Raw genomic sequence first — 12,506 nt, 5'->3', positions numbered from 1 at the left:
ATATATATATATATATATATGTTTATGTATGTATTTACAGAAAAATTTAAACAGAAGTGTATGATGAATTCCTTTTCCCCATTATCCAGTTAAAATCATTAGCAATAGTCTTTCTTTTTTATAAAATAAAAGGATGTTTTATTCAGAGAAGTTGATAACATTCTCTTCGTTCTCCTAGGTGGTGCTTTGTAAATTTCATTCAGTGTTTCTGACTCAGAAAGGGCAGGTTTATACCTGTGGTCATGGTCCTGGAGGACGTTTAGGCCATGGAGATGAACAAACATGTTTGGTAATTTAAGTGTTATTATACAGTTTATGTAACGTCACTAAAACTTTGGTAAACTGGAAATTTGAGACAACTAATTTTTTGCTCTCAACTCTGGGAAAAAGAATGTCCAGTTGAAAATAGAGTAATAAAAAAAAAAAATCACTTTCCTAGTATGTAATGTTGAAGTTAAGGATTTTAGATACAAAGTAAGAGTATCAAAGGAAAATATTATACAGCAAAGATTGAGTCAGGAGAGTATATAAATAATCATTGTAGTTATTTCCAGAATTGAGGCAATAAAAGGACAAACTAGGGCCGGGGATTTAGCTCAATGGTTCAGGTGCCTGCCTTTTAAGCACAAGGACCCAATTTTAATCCCTGGTACCAAAAAAAAAGGCAAACTAATTATAAACTACTTTTCTGGAAGTTGTCCAGATTTTTATTGTAAATTTCTCAATAAAATGTTTATTGTCTAAAAATTGAGCCAGTATTTTCATATTTTCACTATATAATCACAAATTTATTTTAATGCTACTGAAACAGTAGTAATTAGAGGAAGCCTAGTTTACTACATGTCAGAAAATTGGCTCACAAGATTATTTTTAGCATTTTTTTGATAATACTGCTAGTATATTTAACATCTATTAAATCCTGCTATAAAAAGGAGATAAAGGCATACTACCTTCCATTTTTTGAGAATTTATTGATTCCAGGCATTGTTTATGCTTTTCATGTGTTATTACCTTAAGTGTCAATAGACCCATAAGGTATAGGCTTTGTTATCTTTATTTCATGTGTAATGCCAGTGCTAGTAAAGCATCATTTTTTGGTTGCTTAGTTTTCACATGAAGAAAATGAGTAGAAAGAAGTTAAAAAATTTGATTGGGATCAAATACTAAGTGACCTAAGATTTGAACTCAGGACAGAAGACTTCAAAAGAAATATGAAATTGTATGTTGTGTTACTTGCTGAAAGAAAGCATAGATTCCTTTATTTATTTATTTTTTTAAACATGCCACTGAATACTTTGAAGAGGTCTCTTTTTTAGTTTATGCATTTCCACTTGGTATTTGGTACAGACTTTAAAGTCATTTATTGAACTGAAGTATTTTATTGCAATTTACTGGCTTTATCTGTTTGGCTCATAAACCATTGACCGTATAATTTTAAACTTATCTGACCTTTGCTGAAATGCAAAGTTTACCTCTGTTAGATATGGTCATATGTCACATCATTTGGATGTAGTATCATCAGATTCTACTGGCATTTTTATATAAAAAAATAATTATAATAGAGTTAATCTTGTATTGTAGGTTCCCAGACTTGTGGAAGGACTGAGTGGTCATAATTGTTCCCAAGTGGCAGCTGCTAAGGATCATACTGTTGTATTAACTGAAGATGGATGTGTTTATACATTTGGTCTAAATATTTTTCATCAATTAGGAATTATTCCTCCACCTTCCAGATGTAATGTGCCCAGACAGGTAAACTTCTCTCTTTTAAACAATAAGCTATTTGCTATAAAACCTGTATGGGCAAAATGTCATATTAACAGAACAATTTTTTTTCACTTAATTAACCTCATCTTCAATGGTATATATATTATTTTTTGAAATGAGAAATTAAACATTTTTTTTGTCTTTGATTAGATGCAGGCAAAATATCTAAAAGGAAGGACAGTTATTGGAGTAGCAGCAGGCAGGTTTCATACAGTGCTGTGGACTAGAGAAGCTGTTTATACAATGGGACTAAATGGTGGACAGCTGGGTAAGAAATCTTTCATGACAATATCTGACAACTAATTTGGGTTTTTAAAACATATTTTATGATTTGTTTGTATAATTTTTTAGGTTATTTACTAGATCCCAATGGAGAAAAATGTGTAACTGCTCCTCGTCAAGTCTCTGCCCTTCATCATAAGGACATTAATCTGTCTTTGGTTGCTGCAAGTGATGGGGCAACAGTCTGTGTTACCACAAGGGGAGATATTTACTTACTTGCAGACTATCAATGCAAGAAGATGGCATCTAAGTATGTGTATTTCTGTAAAATAAACATAATTTTAATAGTACAATTTTTCCAGCAAATACCTGATGAGCAGCTTTATGCTGGGCTCTATCAATGTTAAATGGGAAAAATTTGAATGGAGGGGAAATTCAGAAATTTTTGCCTTGAATGATTTTTGTCTTTTGTCCAGGATCTAGTGAATATATGTAAAATTTCTTTGCAAATTACAAAATAGTATTTTTGAATTATATTTATATTTGAATAAGACCTGTCTTTTTTTTTTCCTTTTTAATGTATCTGGTACAGAGAACTAGATTAATCATAATTGGTTTGTGATATTATTATTGCTTCATTTGTAGTCTTTTATATATGATACACTTATATTTTTAAAAGTAATTGTGTATGATACACTTTGAATCTATACTCAGTATTTATGTCTAACTGGTGTTACTGTTATCTTTGAATTTGTGTAGCTTGTGGGTACCAGAAAGCATGTTAGAATATCATGCAGTAAATCAGCAGTTAGTGGGGTAATCAAAAAATTATACCAAAGAATCATAAAATTTATTTTAAGCATCAGTGGATCTGCCAGTTGGGAGTTCCAGGTCTTTCATTTATAAACCATACTCATGATGTTTCCTATGATTTCATTTTGAATGCTTTAAGGGACAAATGCTTAAAAATAATTGTGAAGTGCACATTTCAGTCTTTGTAGTCATTAGTCTGATTTGACAATAATGTTTGCTGTTTATGTTATTTCCAAATATTCAGTTTTTATGGAAAAACATTGCTCTTTTCAGACTATTTCATTTAGGTAATATTTTCATTATGTAATTATATGTATTCATTTATATATAATTATATAATTTTTCATTATGTTATGTAATTATATTAATAAGTGTAAGGACAGAAATAAGTGTGCAGAAACAACAGCCTGGCAGAGTACAGCTCACCCATTAGAAGCAGTTGTGGGCAAAAATTCTTGACAACAGCTCTCCAACTTTTAAGATAATTAGGGATTTAAATTTAAATGAAACAAAATATGCTTTTGCTCAGGTAAAAGGAGTTAATTTCATAAACAGATACCATCTATAAAGTTAGCTCATTGCAGATATTGCAATTTATCATCTCTGTAGAACAATTAAGAAGTTACTTTGACATTATTAAAGGTCATGTTTCAATTTCAGAAATTCGAAAAAGTAAGCTATTTTCTGTCTTAAAAAATGTAAGAAGGGGCTGGGGATGTAGTTTAGTGTAAAGGCTCTGAGTTCAAGTTCTACTATTACAAAAACAAACCCCACCAAAACTGTTCCCTTGTAACATTAAATTATGTAAATAAACATAAATCAATCCAAGTGTTCATAATGAAAATTATTTTGCTGTAGATTAAGTTACTGTATAATTTTGAAAATAATTTTTTTCTTTAATATAGGTAAACTATCTGAAAGGTTAGGGCACTCATTGTCATATCACACAAGTTTCACACAGTGGTATTTATATCAGATATACAAATAAAATGAAATGTGTGGCTAATAGATGAATTACTATCAATATTACTGATGCTCATGGTAGGTGTATATTTAGAATCGATCATTTTTGAAATTAAGCATTTCTATTTCATTTTGTAGTTTAAATTTTTTTGTTGTTAAAATAGAAATATACTTAGGAAGCTATATTGTTACCAGTTATTTAAAGTATAAGTGAATGTGTTGTGTATTACCAAGTGAGATTAGGTATTTAATGTGTGTGTCAATGTTAGCAGAGGTTTTGAAAGGGAAAGAATTGCCATAGAGAGAAATAGTGTAAATTTATGGAAAGGAGAGCCTGGGGATATCATAGATCAAATCATTTTAGTTCATCTTTTATAATAATTGCCTTTTGGTTATTGTTTGAATAGTCACCATTTCTTTAAAAATTAAGTTTATATATTTTAGAGAATATAATTTAATCTAGAATTTTTTTCCCCCACTTAGACAGCTGAATTTGAAAAAGATTCTTGTGTCTGGGGGTCGTATGGAATACAAAGTTGATCCTGATCATTTGAAAGAAAATGGGGGTCAAAAACTCTGCATTCTTGCAATGGATGGAGCTGGAAGGGTATTATATATTTTATATGTAAAAAAATGTAGTAATTTTATTCTCAGTTGACAACTGTAGAAAAACTGATAATATGAAAATGTATTGCTACATTAATGATAATTTCTAATTATTTTGTTTTCCTATTTTTGACACCCAGTAGTAATTAGTATAGAGCTAGTCCTTCAGAGAAAATACAGCCTTTAATCATGTAATCTATGTTGTGCAGCATTGCTGTGTTAAACTATAATTTCAAATTTGCTTTAGAGTTTTTAAAATGAAAATGAACTGGAATTTTTGGAAATAATTGAGTATTGATAATGAAGTCATATTGCACAGATAAAAGATAGTAGTGTCACAAATTTGGTGCATAATTGGAAAAATTTTTCCCCAGATTCTTTTGTACAAATATACTTAATACACATATATACAGATGATATCAATCTGTGTATGAAAGTCAGTTATTTCTAGATCACTGCTATATAAAGGATCTTACCTCTTTTAAAAAGAGTTTTGAATTTAGTTCTCTGTGCAAATATATTAGTGCATTTCTCTCAATAAAATTGTTAATTTAAACTATATCTTGAAATACATACTTAAAATATGTTGAAAATCATATACTATATATTCTAGATTAAATGTACATTTAAGTTTATAGATACTTAAATATATGTTATACATTAGTAACATTGAAAAAATTGTATGCTATGCTAGGAAACATAGCTTTCTGCTTTTTGCTAAGAAAATAAAAACAATAATGTTTAATGATGTTTTCAGAAGTATTGTGAAATTTGACATTTTAGAAATTGAAGAGTTAATAAGTTGATCATTGTAGGCATGGATAATTTTAATGTAGGGAACCAAGTCTTTTTTTTTTTTTTCTGAAACAGGGTCTCTCCTAAGTTGCCCAGGCTGGGCTCAAACTTGCTGTATTCCTTCTTCAGCCTGCCAGAGTGCAGAGATTACTGGCACATGCCACCATGCCTGGCTGCAAATAATTTTCAAGTCACTTTGGCAAATATATGTGTGTGTGTGTGTGTGTGTGTGTGTGTGTGTACATACACACACACATATACTTTTTTTTTGTTTGTTTGTTTTGATACTGGGGATCAAACTCAGGACCTTTTGCTTGAAAAGCAGGTGGTGGAACCACCTTGGAATGGAACCCCGGCCCCACCTTGGCAAATATTATTTTGTACTTTACTCCTTTGTGGTTTTTTTTTTTCAATTTGATAATGATGAAATTAGACTTTTTAAAACAACAGTTGTAATTTTTCAAATGTAGTCATACTTGGGATGCCAGTATATGAACAGATTAAAGAATTGCTGCTCTTGATAAAATGGATTGGGAAGCTTAATACCTCATCTCATCTTCTCTCTGGTGCTGTCTCTTTACAGTAGTCTCTAATGTAGTTCTTGGGACTGCTAAAGTTAGCAGAATCACTGGGAACCATTGAACTCTATGATAATTTTTGTACCTCTTAAGACTCTTAGTTTTGTTATTGAGTTTTGCATGTATTTTTTCTTAATTGTTAGGTTTGAATTTTCATAAGGTGATTTGTTTTTTTTCCAAATAGATTCCTACAACAAACCTGGTATCTAGCTGTTAGCTTTATGATTTTGATTCTCTGTAGCATTGTTACAATTTATTTACCTCAAATTTGATACCAGGGATCTAACTCAGGACCTTGAGCTTGTGAGGCAGGTTGTGGCACCACTGGGCTAAATCCCTAGCCCACAAAGTTACTTCTTAATAGGAATATCTTTGAAATATATATATATATTTTTTTTTTTTTGGTGGTACTAGACATCGAACTCAGGACCTTGTGTTTGTAAAGCAGGCGTAGTGCCGCTGAGCTAAATTCCCAGCCCTGATATAATTTTTAATGTTTCACACTTGCTTAATATACTTTGCTGAAAGACATAGTTCTTTAAAATCATGTTTACTTTTATAATGTCTGTATTTTCTGTGGAAGAATAAATAATATACTATAATTAGAGCTTTTATTTTGACAATATTTTTGATATCAGGTTTTGCTTGTTCAGATGCTATATTACTTAATGTCTTGGTATGATTTGGCTTTAGGTATTTTGCTGGCGGTCTGTCAATAGTTCTCTGAAGCAGTGTCGTTGGGCCTATCCACGGCAGGTCTTCATTTCTGACATTGCTTTAAGTAGAAATGAGATTCTGTGTGTTTCACAAGATGGAGAAGCATTTAGAGGAAAATGGTTTGAAGAAAAAAGAAAGAGTTCTGAGAAGAAAGGTCAGTTCATTTGTGTGGACAGAATATAAAAGTACCTTTCAGTTAACATTTAATTTGACAAGTAATATTAGGTTTTACCCATAAGCATTTATATGTTTATCTTTGTGATTAGTTTAATACCTGTCTCCTGTTAGACTATAAGTTCAGTTATGGCAAGGGATATATACATTCCACTATATTTTTAACATTTGACGTATTTCCTATATATACTGTGATTTCTCATTAAATGGTCTGTTGAATGAATAAATTATTATATGTGAAAATATATATATAAAGAACATTGATAATTACTCAGAATGAAACATTCTTCAAATCATAAAGCTTTGAAGGAATGAGTAATAATTTATTGATATACTATATTATATTTTATTTCTTTACATATTACTCGAGTCTGTAAACATTTACGATCTAGTTATTGTGCCAGATATAGAACAAAGTCTGAATGATAAAAAATACATAAGATGAGTTATTCATAAGTTCTGAGGTACTTATAAGCTTTGTAAGGGCAATAGACATGTATTGCCCTTAATAAATATTTATGGTTCACTGAGACAGATGCTAATATGATGTATATAATAGGTTAGTTCTCTCCTTTCCCCCCCACCCTGCATACCTCCATCCCTCCAGCCACCTATCCAGCTATCCCCCCACCCCAGTTCTTTGACTGAGGATTGTACTCGGGGGTTTGCACAGGCTAGGTAAGCACTATACCACTGAGCTACATACCTAGCCTTTTTCATTTTATTTTGAGACAGGGTCCAATTAAGTTGCCCATTCTGGCCTTCAGTTTGGCAGTCTTTCTGCCTCATCCTTCAAAGTAGCTGAGATTGTAGTTGTGCTCTGCTTCATCTAAAAATAAGTTTTTTTGAGTGTAGAAATTGGAATAATTTAAGTATTGGGGAAGATTAATAAAGCCTCCTCAGACTGAAGTAGAGAGAATTTGAGAGAGGAACTAGAACGCAGGTTTAATCTGTAAATGTTGGAAACCCTTAAAATTGTGTCTTCGTCCTATTTAGGGACCTGGAACTGAACTGAATTCATGACCTTATACTCTGTATGTTTATCTTAGTAAGCAGTTGTTTTTGACATCCTCCCACTACATTTAATCAGTCATCAAGGTTTTTTGTTTTTTTTTTTTTTTTTTAACTTCAACCTTAAATGTTTTTTGGTTTTGAAATCTTTCCACTTTTCTCCAGATTAATTGCTACCACATCAATCTATATCTCTTTTCATTCTTTTTCTGGACTTAATACAGATTCTTTGGATCTATTCCCTTTTTTTTTTTTTCCTAACTTTGAAAATTCTTCACACTTTAGCCAGAGTTCTGTTCTGTTCTTTTTGGTACTGGGGATTGAACTTGGGACCTTGTTCTTGCGAGGCAGGTTGCAGAACCACTGAACTATATCCCCAGCCCAAGAGTTCTTTATAGGTAAATTTCATGGGGATGCACCATGTGCTTTCATAGCCGTGATTTGACTGCTAATTATACAACCGTTTAATTTCTGTTTTCCTCGCTAGATTGTGTACTTAGGACAAAGATAGGATTCTCTTGTTTACTACTACCTCACCGTGGATACACTCATAATTTCTCTATCCCAGCAGCACAGTATGGTATTGCAGATATTTGCTGAATATATACAAGAAAGGGGAAAGGGAAAGGGAAGGAACAAAGAGGCAGATTATGAAGACCTCAGGTTTATATGTTTCTAATGCAATTTGAAGAATTTTGAAAGTAGGTATAACTGGATAATTTTGTCTGTAATATAGAAGATGTGTTTATTGAAAGTGATGAAATCGTGACTGATAGATAATTGATCCACCAAAAGTCTTCTGTGTATTGCAACAAATACATGTTTAAAATATTGTGTTATAGAGAAAGAAAGGTTTTCTAAATAACTTAATCACTTACTGGTCCAATTATTTAAATACAGGATAACCCCAAATTACATTTCTTCATTAATTTTTATAAGGTAATATAACAGGAATTAGAAAAATGTCATATTTATTCAATCCAAGAAATGATTGGTTGAAATGACACCTTCCTGAGTGATGCTTGGGATAGTCAGAATGTAAACAGACACACTTATCTGAGTGCGTTTGAGGTGATGCTTTGAATTGATGCTTGAGTAAACTATCAAATAATTAATATACAAGTATATAAAAGGTATTTTCATACTTAACCCTAAATTATTTTAATTTAGTTGCAATAAAGCCTTGATTAATGGTAGTTTATTTTCCTTTTAACAGACATTTTACCAAATCTGCATAATTCCTCGTCAGATGTGTCTTGTGTATCTGATACAAACAGCGTGTACGAAAGAATTCGACTTGAGAAACTTACTTTTGCCCACAGAGCTGTTAGCGTCAGCATGGATCCAAGTGGATGTAACTTTGCAATCCTGCAGTCAGATCCTAAAACAAGGTACATTTGTATTTATTAAATTTCATTTTTAGAACTAAAAATCACTGGGATTTTTTGTTTGTTTTTATTAGCACTGGTAAAATTTAATTGAACTATTTTGAAGTCTTAGATAGAGACTTTAGACAAATTAATATGTTCGATAACCTAAAGGTAGAATTGGTGATAGAAGAGCTGATAGTGTCTGAAAACATAGATTCACACATACAAAATTTGCCTTTAATACTTTTTGATGTCTTCTGTGTTCTCCCATTCTGAGAAATGTATTTTAAATATTTATTATGTGATTTGCAAAAATTTCTGACCTTTGAGTATGATAACAATTGACAAAAGAAGAGGTGGTATGGAGCCATCTCTAGGATAGAATCCCAAGCAGATATTCTAAATCATATTAGTACAGAGATAAGATAAATATCAAAGGTACTGATGAGGGGAGAAGAAATCTTGTAAGTGGAGTGACCAACCATCGAGGTTTGCCCAAGTCTGTGCCACTTTACACACTCAAGGTCTCATCTGGAAAATCCTTCATTCTAAGATAGATACAGCAGGAAAGTTGTCCTCCTACCTAGTGAGGTGAAATGTAGGTTGGGAAGCTGTGGTTGCATTCCTGTTGTACTGAAAGAACCAGGGTTGCAGATTGGTTGTAACCTGTTTATTTTACTAGAGTGTTACACTTGTTCTTTGGTGTAGCACATGAAGTAATTGCTCAAATCTTGGTTTTGTTTTGTTTTGTTTTGTTTTTTCATTTGTAAAATAGGAGATATGTAAAAGAGGAAACATTTGGAAACTTTTGATTAGTATTTAAATGTTTTTAGGTATATATTTAATATTAAAAATATAAAATAGCCATTTGAATGTATATTTTTTAGCATTTACTTATTGAAATAGCATTTCTTTCAAAGGAAAACTTAATTCTTGACATTTTAGTATGAGAAAAAAACAAAAAGAGATAGTAAAAACTTGAAGGTCGATACAGTAAGCCTTTGACATTCTTATATTTTTGGAAATATAATATTTAAAATTGTCTGAGTTCCATTAATAGTAATTATATTTAACACAACAGTTCATTTTTAAGGGAATCAGCCAGGGATGCCCTTTCCATCTAATTTCTTGAATGTAAAAATTATATTTGTTTTATTTCTAGCCTTTATGAAATTCCAGCTGTGTCCTCATCATCCTTTTTTGAAGAGTTTGGCAAGCTCTTGAGGGAAGCAGACGAAATGGACAATATCCATGATGTGACATTTCAAGTTGGCAACAGAATCTTCCTTGCGCATAAATATATTTTGGCAGTGCGTGCTGACTTTTTTCAGAGATTATTTCTTTCAGATGGTACTACTTTAGAATTTCCAGATGTTTATAGGAAAGATGAAGATTCTGCAGGATGCCATCTGTTTGTAGTAGAGAAAGTTCATCCTGATTTGTTTGAATACCTTTTACAATTCATATATACAGATACTTGTGACTTTTTAACTCATGGCTTCAAACCAAAAGTACACTTAAGTAGAAAACCAGAAGAATATCAGGACACTCTGAATTTACAGATGAATAAAGTAAATTGCTATGAAGATGATAGTCAGAAGTCAACATTTGAAGTTTACAAAAGTAATCAAATTCATACAATTAGTGAAAGACAGAAAAGCAAACCCAAATCTTTGAAAAAAGGAAAAAGTATTGGGGAAGATGATCCTGTAAGAATGTTACGAAATGTTGCAAACAAATTTGGCCTCAGTAATCTGAGTAGTAGGTATGACTTCCTTAATGTCTATTCTTGTACTGTTCTCATTAAGTCCTCCTTTTGTTTGGTTTTTTTTGGTACCAGGGATCGAACTCTGGCCCTTGTGCTTGTGAAGCAAGTGACGGAACCACTGAGCCAAACCCCTGGCCCCTCCTTTTGTATTATTGTAATCTTTTAGGATATGCTTAAATAACAAGAGTATCCTAGACAAATACTGTTTGAAAAACTTTGTAGAAAAATTCAACAGCTAAAACTACCTTTTCACAGTACTTTTAAAACATTAACAATTCAATGTCTACCATTTGTATTGTCACATTATCTACAGTATCCTACATATTTTTATAGTGATGTACATTTATACATACATCAATTAGAATAGAGGATACTTTTTTGGCCTCCTATATTGGGGACAGGTTTTAAAAACAGAAGTCCTGAATCTCTGAAGGCAGTATAGGAAAAATCTGCAAGTGAAACTCAAGTCTACACTGTTGAAAAAGAAAAGATTAAAGATTTACTTTATTCTATTTATTAGAAGAGGGAGTGGGGAGTGTTTAAAAAAAAAGAAAACTTTGTTTTCTGCTTCAAAACTTTCTAAAGAATAGGGATACATTCTCATATGTGAATATGGATGAACATATTCTGTCTTTAATGACTATTTGAATTCAAGATACTGTGTTTTTTTGAAATTCAGTGTAGGAAATGTTTCATTTAGGCAAAGGGTCATTCTTGTATTATTCACATATAAAGGAACTGGTACTTTGGCTTCAAAAGCAAAAATTTTTTTTTGGTACGGGGAATCGAACTCAGGTCCCTGCACTTGCAAGGCAGGCGATGGAACCACGGAGCTAAAATCCCCAGCCCAAAAACATTCTTAAAAAAATCTCAACTCCAACTTGACTTTGATTTGGGTCTGGACTAATTACTAAGGGACCATTTAGCTTTAGTGGCCTCAAACATTTAAATCCCAGGAAACTAAATAATTTGAGACTGCTGATTATAGGAACTATTCTACCAGTAAGGTAGTAAAAATAAGAATTCCAAATCTGAATGCTGAGTTCACTTTTGCCTTCTTTGCAAAGTAGATGGTGGGGATAAGAATTACATGAAAGTAGAAAGTGTTTGCAGAACTCAGAATTTTTTTTTCATTAAATTTCCCACTTATTCTAGTTCAATAAAATGTTCATAAGGAAAATAACAACTTCAGGCCATAGATTGGTCATTGCTGTTCAAAATTTCTTGAAAACAAAGGAATGACTACCAATCAGTTGGTCTGGTTTAAACTTGATTATTTGTCTTAAACCGACTTTTTTCCTTATATTATTCCTTGAAAAGTAAGAGCAGAAGGTAAAATAATAGAAAGCCAGAAACTTTGTTGATACATCTTGACAAATTTTGTTGTAGCTTTTCGAATTCAAAAGCTTTTTCCACACAGATTCCTTTGTACACATAGGCCTGGCAATAATGAGAGTCTGTTTCAGCAGAACTTTTACAAAGTTTGCAAGGGAAAAATTCATACTTTCCTTAGGATCATATCTTGTTCTCTTTGAAGTCACAGCTTTATTTTATTTTTTGGTACTGGGAATTGAACTCAGGAACTTGCATTTGTGAGGCATGCATGGCACTGCTGAGCTAAAAAGCGTTATTTTTATTTAGCTTTCTTCCACCACTTTCTGGGTTACCATCTTTCCATGTACTGTATCTGAGTGATAACAGTGCCTATTTTCTTTATAATTT

General features: G+C 31.9%; 1 protein-coding gene across 3 annotated transcripts in view; it reads left to right on the top strand.

Moving 5' to 3' along the window:
* The window catches only part of Ibtk (inhibitor of Bruton tyrosine kinase), an 80,501-nt gene that overhangs the window by 21,747 nt on the left and 46,248 nt on the right, over nucleotides 1-12,506 (top strand). For all 3 annotated transcript variants that reach the window (XR_781598.2, XM_010631121.2, XM_010631120.2), the window contains exons 5-12: nucleotides 179-289; nucleotides 1,582-1,752; nucleotides 1,918-2,035; nucleotides 2,119-2,299; nucleotides 4,249-4,372; nucleotides 6,438-6,615; nucleotides 8,863-9,037; nucleotides 10,179-10,781. Coding sequence is in view for 2 of the 3 variants with exons in the window: in XM_010631121.2 (XP_010629423.1) it covers nucleotides 179-289; nucleotides 1,582-1,752; nucleotides 1,918-2,035; nucleotides 2,119-2,299; nucleotides 4,249-4,372; nucleotides 6,438-6,615; nucleotides 8,863-9,037; nucleotides 10,179-10,781 (1,661 nt within the window). In the remaining variant the exon portion in view is untranslated. The remainder of the gene's footprint in view (nucleotides 1-178; nucleotides 290-1,581; nucleotides 1,753-1,917; nucleotides 2,036-2,118; nucleotides 2,300-4,248; nucleotides 4,373-6,437; nucleotides 6,616-8,862; nucleotides 9,038-10,178; nucleotides 10,782-12,506) is intronic.

This window comes from Fukomys damarensis, unplaced genomic scaffold (assembly GCF_012274545.1).
Source record: "Fukomys damarensis isolate Sample0158 unplaced genomic scaffold, DMR_v1.0_HiC HiC_scaffold_14, whole genome shotgun sequence".
NCBI classification, from domain to species: Eukaryota; Metazoa; Chordata; class Mammalia; order Rodentia; family Bathyergidae; genus Fukomys; species Fukomys damarensis.
This window is presented reverse-complemented; position numbering and strand designations above follow the sequence as displayed.